The sequence below is a fragment of the Gopherus evgoodei genome, chromosome 4 (genome assembly GCF_007399415.2).
Source record: "Gopherus evgoodei ecotype Sinaloan lineage chromosome 4, rGopEvg1_v1.p, whole genome shotgun sequence".
In the NCBI taxonomy this organism is placed as follows: domain Eukaryota; kingdom Metazoa; phylum Chordata; order Testudines; family Testudinidae; genus Gopherus; species Gopherus evgoodei.
In genome coordinates, this window is record NC_044325.1 from 103804776 (window position 1) to 103822829 (window position 18054).

An 18054-nucleotide genomic window follows, 5' to 3' on the forward strand; every position below is an offset into this window, starting at 1 on the left:
TAGTATATGCATAGAGTTTTTTTATACTGATTTAACTAAACTGGTTTAGAATCTGATGTAGTGGGACGAACAAATTTGTAGATCAGATCTAACAAATATTTTTGGAGAAAAAATTGTTTTATTTTTAACGTACAAGAACTAACTGCTGTGCTTCCTGCTGTTTTTCTGCTTATTAACTAACTTCCTTCTGTGGATGGTACAATCCAAACAAAGAAAATATAAATAGCTAACAAGTTGTATAATATTTTCAGAAAAGAATTAACTATTCTAAATGTCAGGAACTCCATTTCATGTATCAGTAGCTTCTTGCTAACAACCTCCACTTTCCTCAGTAGATATCACTAGATTCCAAGGTTTTTCCAAGATGAGGCTAGAGGGCACAGAAGAATGTTCACTAGAACTGTGCAAAATTTTTCAGACACCTTTTTTTTGCTGAAAAAATGAAGTTTTGGGTCACATTAAACATTTCATTGATCTGTTTTCAATTTGCCAAAACACTTTTGGTAAAAAAAAACAGCAACCAAAGTCTAAACATTTGTCCATGTTTTTTTTTGTTTTGTTTTGTTTTGTTTTGTTTTGTTATCCTTATTTCCTGCCCCAACCCTGGAGCCCCTTCCTGCACTCTGAACCCCTCATTCCTGGGCCCACCCCAGAGCCTGCAGCCCTCACCCTCTCCCGCACTTCAATCCCCTCCCCCAGTCTGGTGAAAGTGAGGGTGGGGGAGAGAGAGAGAGCAAGCAACAGAGGGAGGGGGATGGAGTGAGCAAGGGTGGGCCTCAGTGCAGGGCAAGGGTGTTCAGGTTTTGTGTGATTAGAAAGTTGTCAACCTTATAGACTGCAGAGCAACCTTACAACCCGAGCCCCTGCGATGCCTGGCAAGCTAGCAGTGTGTAAGTACTGTTTTAAAATGAAGGGTATAACACATTGCTTTGAAACAAAAACCACTCTCTATACCAAGGATCACTTTAGTCACTATGTTATTGGAATCAACTCTAGGGGAGAACGTGGCATCTATTTAACAGTCTATGCCAATACTATACAACTGTTTAGGACAGGAAGTGAAGGAGGAAATAGGTAGTCGAAGCTGTGCTCTTACTGTGGGGGGATGGCTTAGACCCAGGTTTCTCAAACGGGGTCAGGACCCCTCAGGGGTCATGAGGTTATTATGGGGGGGGTCACAAGTTGTCAGCCTCCATCCCAACCCCTGCTTTGCCTGCAGCATTTACAATGGTGTTAAATATATAAACAAGTGTTTTTAATTTATAAGGGGCGGGTCACACTCAGAGGCTTGCTGTGTGAAGGGGTCACCATCAGTACATTAGTTTGAGAAACACTGCCTCTAGGCCCATCAGGGGTCTGGGTATCTCTGGCTGACTGGGATGCAGGGGACCTCTGACAGGCAGGCTCGCCAATTCCTCCCTCTTCGTTCCGCCCGGAACGTTTCCGTGAGTGCACCGAGCCACCCCTCAGGAACCCTGGGATGGCGCTGCAGCTCCCCGGGGGCGCATTAGCACGCGGACTCGGTGTCACGAGACGCCAGCCCGTAGCGGAAGTAGGAAGTGATGGTAGCGAAGCTCCGAGCTGGGTCTCAGGGGCTGCTCTAGCGTAAGAAGCCAGGTCCGGAGCCGGACATGGCGGCGCGTGCGCGGCTCTGCTCGATGCTGGCCCTGGCCGCGCTCGTGCGGCAGGTGACGGGGGTCAAGGTGAGCGGAGAGGGGCTCTCCAGCCCGGCCGGGATCCCCCACAGATGGTCCGCGGTTGCCGGCGGATTCCCCCTCGGAGCCGGGGCCAGCCTCGCCCCCGTTGCTGGCATCAGAGCGGCCCCGGCCCTGCCCCCTTATCCTGCTGACCCTCCTCAATAGACTCCCCCGCCCGCCTGGGGCTCTCCGAGCTGCCCCTGCCCCTGTCCCGCGGTGTCTGGGGGCCGCGGGGGAGGCGCGGACTGTGCGAGGTGGTGGCAGGGGTGAAGTTCTCAGCCTGGTGCGAGCGCGGGCCCGGGGAATAAAGGCGCGGGGTTGGTGTCTAGTTCAGGCTCTTGCTGCCTCGGAGGGCTGGAGACAGGCTCAGGGGCGAAGAGGTGAGCCCTGCCCTGAAGAACTAGGCTCGGGGTTTCGAAAGCAGGGGCCGAAATACCCGGCTTGATGTTCAAGAGTTACTTGGCTCTCAGCCTTGCTGAAGATCGGGCCACTTACTTAGCAGACTAACTTTAGGCTCCTATTTTTTAAAATCAAGGCCTTGGCTTGTCATACGAAGTAATTGGGGGGGGGGAACCAAAATCTTGAGTTAGGATGTTATTTGGGAAGGTGACATCTTACTTCAAGTATGTAAAAATATCTGCACGGGGATGAGTTTATGGACAGTTGGGGTTTATTGGATTGAATGTTTTAAGGCATCCATGAATAGGCATGGTTCACTCCATTGTTAATAAGTTTTGATATAAGAAACCAAATGAATCCCCTTTTCTTACTACCCCCCTCAAGATTCTTGATTTTTACATTTTGTGTGGATTTTCCTCAATCGCCCTTAAGGTCCAACTCTTTATTTGTGCCCTCTTATTATTGAACTACTCAATTTCTCATTGAAGTTTTTGGCACTCATCTCCTTCACTATCCCTCAGAAGTTTTCCTTAGTTTACCTAACCTATCAGTATTCCTCAGGTCCCACATCATCTGAACTGTTTTTGTATGGTTAAGTAAATAATGCACTCAAAAACCTGGATAAATTTGAAGCTTAATTTTTATTAAACCAACATAACATGCTCAAGGGACTGAAGGGTGGGTCAGTGTAAAGAAAAGCTTTCTTTGGTAGAGGACCACCACCTACTAATTGATGTAAGAGAGGGATTTCAGTAATCCATGTTCTCTGGTTGGTAACTGAACATGTACATGCTTAGACAAACAGAAACATGAGTCTCATTACCAGAGTAAGTGCTTATATTTGTTTTCCTAGTTGAAGGATCTTGGCTAAGCCTGAACTAGGCTATGAGGAATTTGTTGTGCACATCATATCGGATTTAGGAGGCAGCTTTAGCTTATTCAACCCCAAGAAATTTAAACTTGTGGTCTTTCAGCTGGTAGACAAGCTGATTCTTCATTACTGTCTGTATACGAGATTGGTAAAATGATGAATGATTTTAGCTTTTTAAATGAAGCTTTCTATAGTCTGGTTTACTAACAAGAAAAATCAGTTAGACATAAATAATAGACTAATATCTGCATTTTGTTTATTCTTGTTTACCAGTTGTAAAATTTAAGCTTGTGTTAATCTTGCAAATAAATATTGTATTTAGTAAATTACTTGGTTCTGACATTCTGTACTGAGGCGCTGTCAAAGTGAATCTGTCAAAAATAAGAGGACAAGTGGTTGACACTCATCAAAGAGCCCCTTTCTTGAGACAAGGCTTCTGTATTGTGTGTATAGTCAGAATATTTATTGATGCCCAGTTGTATAAAGGTATATGTAGGGCCTGTCACATGTACATCTTATTTCAATATTTGTTTGAATCTTGGTGAACTAGTTTTGTGCAATATTCCAAGTGTAAGCTTTCTAGTCCTCTCTAAGGCTCCATTGTGATCTCTTCCAGTTTGTGCTCTTTCATTGATCTAGATTATCTTGATTTTTCTTTTATCTCATTTATGTTTCTTTAGGTGTTCCACTGTTGACTAGTATCTTGTTGTAGGTGAACATTTATGACATCAATCTCTTTGCCCTTTTTGTCTAGCTGTGAATACTCTTTTCATGAGCTAATTGCCAGCTAAGGGCTCCCATTTTATCCAGATATCTTATATTTCCTTTTTAGTATTAGTTACCCCTCCAGCTGCCATGTAACAAGATGTAAATACGTGACATTACTTGTTGTCTTCTGCAGGTGGCTGGTGTACAGTGTGAACAAGATTGGCTATAACATCCTTTATGCCTTCCTAATCAATCAAGCTACATTCATGTACCATTACTCTGAGCTCATTGACCAAACCAGGATTTTATTCAGTGTACATGTTTATTGTCAAGTCTTTTTTAGCTAGTAGTCTCTTCTGCAGTACTTTGTTGAAATTCAAGTCAGCTTTCAAGCAGGCGGTTCGTTTTTGCTTTTGCTGGCATGCTGTCCCTTTCCCAAATAAATTCATCTGATTTATGTCTAAGCATGCCATCATTTATAAATCCATGCTGACCATCTCTGGCCCATTACGAAATCTGTCATATGTATGGATTTGAGGAAAGGGAAGAGATTTCTCCTTCCTATGTATATTTGCAAATGGGAAGTAAGTTATTGGAGGCTTTTTGCTGCCAGTCCAATAATAACCTAAAATATGAAAACCTCAATTACAACTTCTCCATACCATAGTAAGCTGTTAATTTTACTCTTGTGTTTCCTTGGGTTTTATTACTATTTTCTCCCCTTTTGTTTGTTTTTCCAAGCATTATGTCCTCATTTTCCAGTTTTCCCTCTCTTTATTTGGGGACTGGGATGTTTTCTAGGATTCCCCTTTTCCATCTTCCACTTTGACCTCTCTTTTACTGTCGCTCTCATCCACCTAAAACAAGGGCACTCTGCGTTCTGGTAACCCTTCTAACAATTTCCCTTACAAGCCTTTCTCTTTCAAGTAAGATTTGTCCACAAGGGTCTGTCTTTACCAGTCTTCATTCAAGATGAGTATTTCCTCCCTCATTCTTCTTTAACTGTTCTCTAGCTACACATTTGTATCTTCATTATACAGCTACTATCACAAATTGATTAATTCAGGTACACCTCGTTAAGTAAAGTATATTTTACAAATTCTGTTTTTCCAAAGCAAAATAGGGAAGGCAAGCTACTGTTGCAGTCCAAAGTAATACAATTGCTTTTGGAATCGGTCCATTTTCTAGAAATTGGCTTCTGTCCTCAAAACTGCTAATAGTTCTTACATTTAAGAAAAATTGGTGATTAAGACAGGTTGCAATGGACATTTGTTTGTAGTATAGTACACTTCTACCCCGATATAACACGAATTCGAATATAATGCAGTAAAGCAGTGCTCCGGAGGGGTGAGGCTGCGCACTCCTGCAAATCAAAGCAAGTTCAATATAATGTGGTTTCACCTATAATGCAGTAAGATTTTTTTGGCTCCTGAAAACAGCGTTATATGGGGTAGAGGTGTATATAATATGTATTCATCAACTATATGTCTTTTATAGAAGACTTTTTGATGGTTGATAACAATTTGTTCTAAGCATGTGTTTTCTTTACAGAATTTTGAGGATGTCCGATGTAAATGCATATGTCCTCCTTACAAAGATCAGCCTGGCCATATTTTCAACAAAAATGTTTCACAGAAAGACTGGTGAGTTTATGGAGTTCAGAAATTAGAAGGTGCATTCTCATTAGGGTTATATTGCACTTCAGTGGGTCATCCTTCATTAATGATTATATAGGGGATAGTTATTTATTTTGTTGTGGCGTGGGGAGAAATTTTATCCCATATATTAGTAGTTGATGCTGTCCCTCTTCAGAGTGTTCTCCTCAAACTCTTTCTTCCTAGTCTGTATTTTTTTTTGGGGGGGGGGGCATAATTTAATTTGGCTTCTTGGAATTGTTTTTAGAATGTGAATAAAAAGCATGGTCATAGGGCTGGGAGTTGGGAGATTGGATTTCTGTTCTATTCTGAATTTGTTGAGTCACCTGGGCTCTACATGCCTGAACCTTCTCATGTGAGCCATGAAGGAAAAGTAAAAACCAAAAGTCTTTTGAGGCCTAATTCATTTCTGTAAAGTGCTTCGTAATCTGTGGATGGACTATCCTGTAGAAGTGCAAAGTATTCACTAGTGACATATTGGCCTTACCTTTTATCTATTTTTAAGAGACCTAGAAACCTCTGAACATGATAGGAAGCCACAAATTAATAGCTCAATCCTGCAAATGCTTTCACATCTTAGGTTCCATTGATTTCAATAAACTTCTATCATCGGAGCAGAGTTATTAATGTACTTGTCTGCAGGATTGGAGTTTAATTTATTAAATCACTCACTTTCATTAGATGAACAAAAAAAAAGGTTTGAGAGAACCTACATGTTGTAGATTTGAAGCTAAATTAATGCCATGAACATTATTTGAGTATGAAGTGTTTTGTCTAGGTATGGCCATTATTTTATTCCAAATTATTACATTTGTCACGGTAGAAATAATGTAATGGTGCAGTGATGAAACAGATTGAGATTATCTCAATTGCAGCATGCTTACAAAACTGTTTGCTACAAGCATTGGTGCTAATTTTTGTACTGCCCATTATTTCACTTTTCTGTAACTAAAAATTACTTTCTCAGTGGCTTGTTCAATCTAGGATCTAGCAGAAGCCTGCTGCTCCTATTTCATTAGGTAGACATTTTCCCTGAATTCAACTGGAGCAGAGTTGAATCTAAGATTTCTTAGGATTGTCATTAACTGAAGGAAAAATCAGCTTTGAAGACTTGAACAATAAATTATATGTGGAGAAAAACTGGTATATAAAGGGTCTTGAATAACCTACTCTCCTGCTTTTAAATGTCCTCCTGTAATCATGCTTGAGATGGACCATTTGAGTACAGTTTATGGATTTGTGGGCTTCTTTTGAAATCTCGTGATGCTATTTCAAATTCCTGATTTACTTTTTCGGAGGAGTATGATGGTTGGAGAGTGCATTCATGTGTAATAAAGCTGGGAACTTTAGTGCTGGACAGCTGGCATCTTCTCCATCTGCATGAGTTAGTTTTATTGCTGAATAGGACAGTGATATATACTGCATTCGCTTGATATTTAGCTCAGTTACATTGTACTAAAGAACCAGGTCAATTTTTAATTTGCCTGTATAAGTTTGTCAAGGTTTTTTTCCCCCCACTTTGAACTTTAGAGTACAAGAAGTGGGGACCTGCATGAACACTTCTAAGCTTAATTACCAGCTTAGGTCTGGTACGCTGCCGCCAACCAGAATTTAGTGTCTGGCACACTTTCTGTTCCCCAAAAACCTTCCCTGGGGAACCCAGACCCCTTGGGTCTTAAAACAAGGAGGAATTAACCATCCCCCCTTTTTTCCCCCCACCAATCCCTGGTGAGTTCAGACTCAATCCCTTGGATTTTAAAACAAGGAAAAATCAATCAGGTTCTTAAAAAGAAAACTTTTACTTAGCTTTTAATTAAAGAAAAAAAAATCTCTGTAAAATCAGGATGGAAAATGCTTTACAGGGTACTCAGATTCGTATAGACCAGAGGGGGACCCCTCCCCCGCCTTAGATTCAAAGTTACAGCAAACAGAGGTAAAAATCCTTCCAGCAAAAAGACACATTTACAAGTTGAGAAAACAAACATAAGACTAATCCGCCTTGCGTGGCTACTACTTACAATTTTGAAACATGAAAGACTGATTCAGAAAGATTTGGAGAACCTGGAATGATGTCCCGTCCCTCTCAGTCCCAAGAGCGAACAACGAACCAAACAAAAAGCACAAACAAAGACTTCCCTCTACCAAGATTTGAAAGTATCTTGTCCCCCTATTGGTCCTCTGGTCAGGTGTCAGCCAGGTTTACTGAGCTTCTTAACCCTTTAAAGCTAAGAGACATTAACCCTTAACCATCTGTTTATGACAAAGTTATTCACCATATAGTGTCCGCTTACAATTGGATTATCCAGACATTAAGTTAGATTTTATATCCAGTGTGGTCTCTGTAATGTGGTGATAATGAACTTACCATTAGGGGGTCTTATCAGGGCTTTTAGTCACACTATTTTTCCAGGTTCAGACTTTCGACATGATCCTGCAAAGTGCTGATGTCATTATGAGTTGAGGATATCTTCAACTCACCAAAAGTGCTCACTGCTTTGTGGGGTCAGACCCACAACTACTGTAGACCGTTAAACCCTGATGACTAATGAACTAGGCTGGCATAAGGGATGTTTTAATCTAATAATTGAATACACTATGCTCTTGGATATCAGTAAAATGTTAACCCTTTTGAAGGAAGTATGTTTGAACGGGTTTTCGTGCCCAAGAGACTGACCAAAGTGGTATAGCCATGGATTGGCATTTAGAAGGGAGACGGAGATGAGACACACAATACTCTTCTGGCCTAATGAGTAAGGCTATGATTTTTTCACAGAGGCCGTGGAAGTCACAGAATCTGTGACTTCCAGTGACCTCCATGACTTCAGCCCCAGCAGCCAGGAGCTGCACGTTCCCCCTGCTGCCCAGGGATTGGTCACATAGATCTCTAGCATTTTAATCTGGCCCAGCTCTGTGCTAAATCTTAACTGAGCTGTCCTGGTAAGCAGATATTTTAAAGTTTGATAACCTACTATTGACTTGTCCTATTGCTGTGAGTTATGGGCACAAAGGCAGAAGATGGTTCCAGCACCAAATAAGTGTCATGCACCAAAAAAGTGTCTGGGATGAGAACTCTGGGCAAGCAAAGAGTGACTAAATGAAAGGCCTGGAATTACACAATGCATTGGCAGAGAGCAGTTGTTTTGTGACAGTTGGCATCCAGTGCTGTAATTTATAATGACTGGATTATATGCCAAAAGTTTGGTCACCGCAAAGATCTTGCCTTATGTTTTGTTCAGTTTTTAACCAAATAATGCGTGGGGTTGACGCTTCACTTTTTTTTCTACTGAATATGTTCCTAAATGTTCAGCTTTATGTCAGTTTAAATAAAAGGCCAACTTTATTCTTTCTCTGATGCATGTGTGTAACTCACATTGGCAAAAGTGAGAGTTCTGCTCACGTATCAAAGAGAGACTAAACTCTGTTTTTCTTCGGACAACATCTTTTTGCACTACTTAGTTCTAAACTTTTCTAAATCGTGCCAAAAATGTGTTGGGTGCTTTACAGATCAGTAAGAAGATATGGTCTCTGCTCAAAATGGGGCTTAAATCTGAACAGATGACATAGATGGGTAAAGAAATTAAAAAGTCTCTATTTGATAAACACGAGGAAGGGAGAAATGGACAGTAGCTGGTAGTCATTCCTCCCTTGCCATGATGTCTGTCAAAGTACACCTTGTCTGTCCCTAAAGTTCTGAGATTGCTTTTGTAAGAAAGAAAAAGTAAATTCAACCCTTATAATTTCCTTCTTTGATTCTATTGAGTGTTGAATACCCTGCTCTTGAACTTTCCTTGTGTATTGTTTAAGGCTAAAAATCAATGAAGCAAATGTCCTGTGCTCCATTCTTGTTTTTGAGATGTGGAGAAAACGAATGGAAATGCTAACCTGTGCAGGAAGTGAGGTCTGTTGCACTATTAACTGTGGCATGTTAATGTCTATTTCTCAATGTTTGAATAGACCAGTGTCCAACCTTATTACACAGGAGGGCCACATAAACCTAAGCACAACTTTGTGTGGATCAGATAGATTCTACATATTTTAATAAGATTGAAAGTCACCTGTATTTAATTATATTTTAAGTTCATATGTATTTAGATAGGTTGTTTCTATGTACAGTCTTGTCTGTTTACAAACTTGTGTAAACTAAAGTAATGTAAACATGACAAAACGCTAATGAATTGAACATTAGTATATTGTGTTGAAGCAGGCTGTGGGCCTTCTGAAGTGCTCTAGTGGGCAGTAGATTGGGCACCTTTGGAATAGATTGACTATATTAGTTTTAATAAAACTTTCTAGCTGGCTAACTAAGCTTGAGCAGCTAAGTTACTATGTAATTTATCTCATTCAAGTAAATTCATTGTTGAAAAGTTAAAATCTGAAAAAGTTAAATCTTGAACTTTTCTAGGTAGTAATTTCTAACTCTTAATCAAAGATTAGTTTCTCTTGCCCCTTGCTGTGGAATCGGCATGCATTCAGAGCAGAGAAAATTGCCTAAGTAGTGGAGTAAAATCAACCAAACTGACTCTTAGTTATTTTTTTTCCTCCAGTGATTGTCTTCATGTGGTTGAGTCTATGCCCGTCTCTGGACCTGATGTGGAGGCATACTGCTTACGTTGTGAATGCAAATACGAAGAGAGAAGCTCTGTCACAATTAAAGTAAACATGTCATTCCACTGCTGTATATTAAACATTTCAGCCTGCTAATAAATGCACTACCTTTTATAAGTGTATCCTTAAAAACAAAACATTCTGAATGCTCTAAAGGCATTATAATAATTAAATTACATAATCTCACTTAAACTCAGAATAGCAGTAGCACTAATAGTTAAGGCTGAATCATCAGGCTCAAAGGGACACTATTAAGTACCTTAATCTCAAAATTTGCCATCCCTGACATTTGCTAAGTGGGATTCATGTTTTTCTAAGAATTCTAGATGTTTTTTATCAGTTTATGGTTTAGTATCTTTCTCACCCTTCCCCCCACCTTCCCCCCAGTCCCTTGTTACAAAGATGCATATTTTGCTAGCTTGGCAGACACAGTTGGCTAACTATTCTCAGCTCAGGGTGATGCTGTGCCCACAAAAACCAAATCAGCCATGTTAGCTTTAATGGGTGAATTTAATAAAAATGAGCTCAAGTTTGGGCAGACAACCAACCTTTGGGACGTTCTCCAACCAGATCTCTGTCTGCCATCTTCGTCCCTTCATTGCTCTGTCTTTCCTGTACCTGTTTTTGGCCATCTTGGGAGATCAGCTTGTGGAGAAAGTTTTAAAGTGGATTTTGAAGCATAGATTTTGAATGTTATGCATTGAAACGAAGTCCCTACCCCCATTGACATCCAGTTAATAATCACTGTGGATTTCTTGTCCAAACCTAAGACAACTGAATGGAGACAAACAAGCCTGAATGCAAAGGGAACCCCCTGAAGCACCAGCCCACAACCGACGCTGCATGTTAGTCTTATTATTGGAGGTTTTTCTCCCCAATCTTTTTTGCAGAGAAGGAGCTTGAGATCTCAAGAAAGACTAGTTAAGAGGAAATTTTGTCTTAAACTGTGAACTTCCTTTTTCTTTATCATTCACTCCAAACACATTAATATTATTTGGATCTGTGTGTCTGTGGCTTAATTTCTTGAGGTTGTTTGTTTAATTTAGAGACATTGTCAAGGTTAATGGACATACAGCAGACTTACTGACTGATTTACAGGCATTTTGTGTGTCGTCTTGTTCCTTTGCTCTGGCTGTCTGCCCTGTTCTTGAAAGTATTATGTGGAGTAAGTTCTCCGCAATAGTGAAAATTGTGCTTACGTTTTACTGCATGCAGGTTACAGTCATAATCTATTTATCCATCTTGGGCCTCCTGCTGCTGTACATGGTGTACCTTACATTGGCAGAACCTATACTGAAGAGACGTCTCTTTGGACATTCACAGCTAATTCAAAGTGATGAAGACATTGGGGTAAGTTCACTTGAATGAATGCAATTGAATGCTTCCTTATGAAGTTTTTTCAATGGCGAAATAGCCCTCTTTTTCGAGGCACTGGTAGTAATCTTTACTGTTTGTAGAAAGTTGTGTGGTCTCTCCAAGACCATTCCTTCACTTCCAATATGTCCACCCTATAAACAGGTGGATAGCGAGTTCAGGAGCCAAGGATTACCCTTTCTCCCCCAAAACTAGATTATGGAGTAGTCCCCCTTTCTCAGAGCAGTCTAGGGAGGGAAAGAATAGGAAGTAAAATTTTCCTTACAGGGTTAAATGCTGCATTCTACCTCATAAGGGTTGCTATATTTTAGGTGGATGCAATGGTAAGGGGAAAATCTAAATAATAGATATCTGAAGAGGTGTAGTCCTCCCGTGCTACTTCAACTTATGTTGGTTAAGACTATTAAAAAAAAAAAAAAGTTCCAGCAGTGAAATATTGTCATGAGGGGACATTTTATTTCAGTTAAGTCTTATTCTTATAATTAGTTTCCTGCACGTGATGAGAATAGGTTCCCTAAAATCCAGAACAAACTGATTCAAGAGATCTACTTGCACTATGGAAATGGACCGTTGGTAAGTAGTATGATGGCCCATGTTTGGCCCAGTTTGTTTATTGTTAATGTAGACAAGACAAAATTGTCTTCAGCACAATAGTGGGAAGGGTATTTAAGACCTGAAACATGGTGCTGAAAATAATGGGGGATTTTGTCCTCGCTACATTAGCAAATAAACAGTTGATACCAGTTGAGTGGGATAAGGGAGGACTATGTTACAGACAGGCATTGCTGACTTGGGTCATTTTTTATGTTGTAGAGAGACTTACAGAATACACCTCTACCTCGATATAACGCTGTCCTTGGGAGCCAAAAAATCTTACTGCGTTATAGGTGAAACCGCATTATATCAAACTTGCTTTGATTCGCCGGAGTGCGCAGCCCCACCCCCCCAGAGCACTGCTTTACCGCGTTGTATCCGAATTCACGCTATATTGGGTCACATTATATTTGGGGTAGAGGTATATCTGTTGAAACAGAGAGATGACAGTGCATTACAACTAATCAGCTTTACAAAGCTGATGGTCTGTTGTTTGCTACATAGAGCTGTCTGAAAAGTAATGTAGATATGCTTGTCTAGGGTGATGTTGCTGTGAAGCCATTATAGTCACCTGTTACCTTGACTGACTTATTACATTGATAGTGAAGCACTTCACAAAGTATAAGCCAAACTCTATCAGGGGAAGTTTGCTGAAACAATTTTAAAAATCAAGAACTATGTCTGCAGGCTAAGAGGTATTAAGTATGTAAGGTTCCTAATCCATGCTTACATGTAACTGCTAAATATACAAAACAGTTTATCAAGTCTAGAAAATACACTGGTGTATTTAGCATATTGCATAACCAAGCAACATTAGCAGTAGAGTTAAAGCTCATTTTGAGCATAGTGTAACTTTAGTAGACCTTAAAGGAGGAAAAAAAACATAAACAAGTGGATTTCAGTTAGCCTTATCTAAGTTTGCCAGCAGCTGTGACCACTTAATGTCCAGTTTAGTGTGGTGGTGGTGGTGGTGTTTTGTTTTTGTTTTTAATAAATTAAGGAACAGAATAAAGAGATTAAAAGTGCTTGTTATGCCATTAAAACACGACCCTTAAGAATATTGTCATTATTGCTTCAAAGTAAATAGTAAGTGAACAATGCAGCAACACTAAAAGGTGTCACACAATCTTAGGGAACTCATAGCCGTTTTGTTTACAGTGAAACAAAATGATGATATCTTTATTTACAAAGTCTATTTTAAAACCCAGTAGTATTGTGTGGCTGTCACTTTAATAGCTTTAAATCCAAACTTGGACAGTAGTCAAACCCTAATGGATCAGACTTGGTTTATGTTCATGCTTTGTATTTTTATTTGCATAGTGTGTTTAAAAACTTGCTTCCATCATATTTAGTATGGTGATTTGAACAATTTTTAATATGGAAAGAATTTTTATCATCCTGTGTAAACTGAGAAGTAGATCGCTTAGAATTTTGTCATCTTAGCCTACTACCAGTGGCCATCAGCCATTTTGATGAAAAGTAATCTTATTCTTAAAAGATGTAAACAATTATAAATATTTCCCTTCTGAAAATATAACTACAGTATCCAACATTAAACACTTACATTCACCTGATATTTAATCATGAGAACAATTAAATACTTCACAAGTCATATTAAAATCTTTAAATTATTTTCTCTAAATCATAAGGGAATCTGTAAGAGTGCTGGAGCTGATCCTAAGACCAGAAGGGACCATTGTGATCATCTAGTTTGACATTCTGTGCACAAGAATGTCTTGCTGTGAGTTTGGGATGGTCATTATGTGTGATGTAGCAGTGTAAATTTTAACGCAAGGCAGTAAAAACACACATCACACGAACACATTTATACATCATCTGTCCCTGTATTTTCCCTTTCTTTTTGAAGCAACATTTAATATGAAAAAATCCTTTGTATGAGCCTTGTGGCATACCTAATTGTAGCATAAAACTGTCTGGTAACTTATGCCATGATTTATGAAAATATGAAACTTTCACAACTGTGTATGTGGGGTTTCAAATATGCTTGACTACCTAGGTTAACTACTAAAGCTATTTAGTATTTGTTTATTGCAGTTTGACTGTTCTAATGTAATGCAGAATTTAAGGCCTTGATTCTGCATGGCCCTTTATGTGGTCAGACTCCATTGAAGTCAGCAGAGTTTTGGATGGACCAAGGAGTCCATCTATGCAGACATCATGGCAAGTCTGGGATAGAAAAGAATATTTTCTTTAAGGGAGGGATTTTCAGAAGTGCTCACCATAAATCTACATCTACTCCCATTAAAGTCAGTGGTAAGAGTTAAGGCACCACTGAGTGCCTTTGCAAGCAGCACTCTGAAGCAGGATCATATTTCAGGAGTTTTAAAAATGCAAAATTGGCCACAGGTAATAAGACGTTTTCTGCACCATAATTCCTGTAGACAACACCTCTCTGTCTAAGATCTGTAACCTGGGTGTCATCTTCAGCTAGGTCCCAATGTAGATTTCTGTCAGAATCTTGCTGATTCTTCCTGAATAACAACTCTAAAATCTGGCTTACTTCTCCATCCACATAGCTAAAACCCTTGTCCAAGCTTTCACCTCCCATCTTGACTACTGCAATGTCATCTTCTTTGGCCTTGACAAATGGTCCTGCTTATGTCCATTCAGAATGCTGCCAAGATAATTTTCCTCATTCCTGGCTTTGACCACGTTGCCCCTTTCTTCCCATCCCTCCACTGACTCCCCCTTCTCTGTCACATCAAACATAAACTACTTGGCTTAACTTTCAAGGCCCTTTGCAGTCTATCCTCCACTATACCTATCATCTCCTCTCTATCTAGTGTCAACTCTTGCCTTCAGTCGGTCAGTCTTCATCTCCATCTTGCTAAACTTTCAAACAAGCACCTTTGTGCTTTCTCCCCTGCTGCCCCTCATGGATGGGAGGTGCTCCCAGGGAACGTCTACAAAGCCACCTCCACTTTCCTCCTTGGAATTCCTCCATAAAACTCTCCTTTGCTATGTTTACAAAAAAGTTAAGTTAGCCAGCTGCTGTGGTGAGACCCTCTATCATATCTAACCAGTATTTTCTAATTTTCCTTGTGCTCCCCCATTGGCCCATCTGTATCCACCTATTGTCTCTTGTCTAATACTTAAACTCTTTGGGGAAGGGAATGTCTTTTTGGTCTGTGTTAGTACAGTGCCTGGCACAATGGTGTCTTGGTCTATGAGGTGCTACCTCAGTATAAATAATCCATTTCAGGGTGAGGTGTATTGCTGATCACTGAGTTGCTGTACTCAACATCATGTCACAAATAAAATAACCACTTCTGAAAACTTTTTTTGCAATAAAACAAGGCAAGGTATAGAAATACACAGGCTTCAAAACTGAGTCTCCTTTGCTGTGTTAGCACAGTGCATAGTTTATAATGGTGGTTTTTCATTTGAAACGCATCATATCCATGACCTTTTCCAATGTAGTTTTTAAAACATAATTTTCTTTGTCCAAAACATTTGGGGAGCCAAATAAAAGGTTCTGTTCCAAATGTCTTTGTTTATGACTTGGGATTTTTTTTCCAGTAAATAAATCCAGCTTTGCAGATACTGTTAGAAAAGGGACAGCGTAAATGCTAAACAAACACTCAGTTGCTCAGCTCTTTGTCACTTAAACAGCTGTATTTACATGTAGCTGTGGGTTTGGTTTAGTGACAGTAAACATCAGTGTTTTGGTATTTATAGAGCATCTTTGTGTGACTATCCAAAATTACTTTACGGTAACAGGTTAAAATCTGGTAGTGAGCTGGCTAAGCAAAGACGCGGGATCCTCAGTTCAATTTTAAATTGAAGTACCAGCATGAAAACAAATGGGAGCGTCCGAGTGCCTTGGTCAACAATTTCGGGCTTCATGTTCAAACAGGTGCTAATGTATGTAAAGCTGCGTGCATGTTACTTTTAAGTATGTGGTAGTGGTGGTGCTCTTGCCTACAAAGTCAGCATGGGCCTGCTCCCATTGAATTCAGTGGCTAAATTCCCATTGACTTCACTGATGTAGGATCAGATTCCATATGACCATTACTTTGAGAGACTGACCATATGAAATGTACTGCGGAACATAACACTGAATGGATTTATATAGGAAATCCACAAATTATTTTCTATAAAATGTTGAAATATACAGTCTATATCCAGTTAAAGCTTGTTTTGCACACAAAGCTGCCTGGCAAGCTTGCATAACTTTATTTTATCCAGACAATATTGTAATTAACAGTAGTTATGCAGTGAAATTGCTGAACTATAAATATTACTTTCTGCAATTGCAGGATCACCAACCTTTTGCAAATGCTCACGATGTGCTGGCTCGTTCCCGGAGTCGTGCCAATGTGTTGAACAAAGTGGAGTATGCCCAGCAACGTTGGAAGCTACAGGTCCAAGAGCAACGCAAATCTGTCTTTGACCGTCATGTTGTGCTCAGTTAATTGATGTCTAATTCAGTGATGACCAGAAGAAAGTAAAAAGGACTAAAGGAAAGAGCTGACTTGTGTCTTCCTGATTCTACCACTTTTGAATGGTTTGTTACTGGCAGCAAAAAAGTGTTAACTTTGTAAGAATGTTCTGGAGTGGAAACTATCAAAAATAAACAAAGTTAATTAGCCAAAAGCTGATAACTCTTTACATTTTTTTAAATGGCATTTACTAATAAAACTAAACAAACAACTTACTTTAAGGTATCTTTGGATATAACTGTGGTACCTTATTTATTATGACTAAGATGTTTTTAAATGTAACTTACATGGTTTAAAAAGCACCAGACAGCATACTCTGTAACAAAAGATCAGTTACAACACGCTAATCACTTTACTCAGTGAACTTTTGTAAATATACTCCTCACTGTTTAATACTGTGTACTGGAAATCTAAATCTTGCCGTGTAGTTTTCCTATCTGACATTGGCAAGTTGCGTTCATCATTTGGTTTCTTGCACTGTTACTTTGAAGATGTTTGTATAGCAGCTGACCATTGCAAACTTAAGGCAAAACTTAAATGGACAATGATTGTTGATGATAAGCTGCACACTTAAGGTACTGTGATGTAGATAAACTAATGCAGTGCATATTAAGACAGCGCTTTACTGTTTTGCTTTGATCACTTGGTATATTGTATGTGCTACCTACAGATCTCTTCCCTGTCTCTTCATGGATAAAGTCTCAGGAGTTAGTGTATGATAAAGTATATATTTAAAAAATAAACTCTGGTATTTGTCTGGGTTGATGGTATAAGGCATATACTCTCCAGCATCTTCTGTCATCTTGGGAGTTAGGTGTATTTTTTAACTGTGATGCTGTACTCATCCCTCTGAGGTATACAGCTACTGAATAACTAACTTTCATTTGTCCTCTTTGGAATGGAACAATTAAAGATGATCATGATTTTTGAAAAACCTATTTGCAGTATCTGTATGTCATCATTTCTCTCCCTTATCACACTGCATGTAAATTTCATCTTTAAAATTTTGCCAAATGTGCCTAAGATTACAAATGATGTGCATTGTTTATAAATGTTCAGTGCTTGGGTGACTGAAAGAATGGCTCAGAAAACCTGTTAATATACAGAGTGCTTCTAACCTCTGATTCAAATCCAGGTCCGGGCAGTAGTGGCTGCAAGTTACCACCCATCGGAGGGCTCTGTGCTGTGTAAAATGAGCTGGCCTCAGTCCAATTTCTGGTGAAAATTCACATAAAATCACCAGTTATTACTGCCTGGCACTCTTCTTGGCATTTTAAACAGCAAGGTGGAGGACTAAATGGGCATAGAAACTTAAATTGGCTGTTGCACCTAGAGCTAGTCCATCCATATTAGCATTTGAGACACTAAGAGGGCCATATAAAGACACTTCCACTGTCCTTACCCTTCACCGATAAACAGAGCACTGCAGTCTTTTGTTATTTCAGCACTTTTCACGAGGACTAACTTCACAAAAGCAGAAACTCTTCAATACTAGCAAAATCATAATGAGTATTTAAAAAAAAAAACCAACCCAAATCCCAGCAACATGTTGTAGCCACTAATCAATGAAAGGTTAACACCAGTGGCCTGACAGTACAAGTAATCAAAGGGCTAGTCTACACTCGGGGGGAGGGGAGGTCATTGTAAGATACATCAACTTCAGCTATGCTATTCTTGTAGCTGAAGTT

General features: G+C 39.5%; 1 protein-coding gene across 1 annotated transcript; it reads left to right on the forward strand.

Moving 5' to 3' along the window:
• Window positions 1-1535: 1535 nt before the first annotated feature.
• Window positions 1536-17304, forward strand: TMEM9B (TMEM9 domain family member B). The gene is made up of 5 exons (XM_030560405.1): window positions 1536-1703; window positions 5227-5318; window positions 9875-9983; window positions 11151-11285; window positions 16184-17304. Exons 1-5 carry the CDS (start codon window positions 1632-1634, stop codon window positions 16337-16339), a joined length of 564 nt encoding a protein of 187 aa, XP_030416265.1. The 5' UTR covers window positions 1536-1631; the 3' UTR covers window positions 16340-17304.
• Window positions 17305-18054: the final 750 nt, after the last annotated feature.

Excerpts from the sequence above, each read along its gene's own strand:
- TMEM9B (XM_030560405.1), top strand. The coding sequence starts at position 1,632 with ATGGCGGCGCGTGCGCGGCTCTGCTCGATGCTGGCCCTGGCCGCGCTC. Across the intron at positions 1,704-5,226 it reads GGCAGGTGACGGGGGTCAAG|AATTTTGAGGATGTCCGATG; the intron begins GTGAGCGGAGAG and ends TTTTCTTTACAG. Across the intron at positions 11,286-16,183 it reads AAAGTGATGAAGACATTGGG|GATCACCAACCTTTTGCAAA; the intron begins GTAAGTTCACTT and ends CTGCAATTGCAG.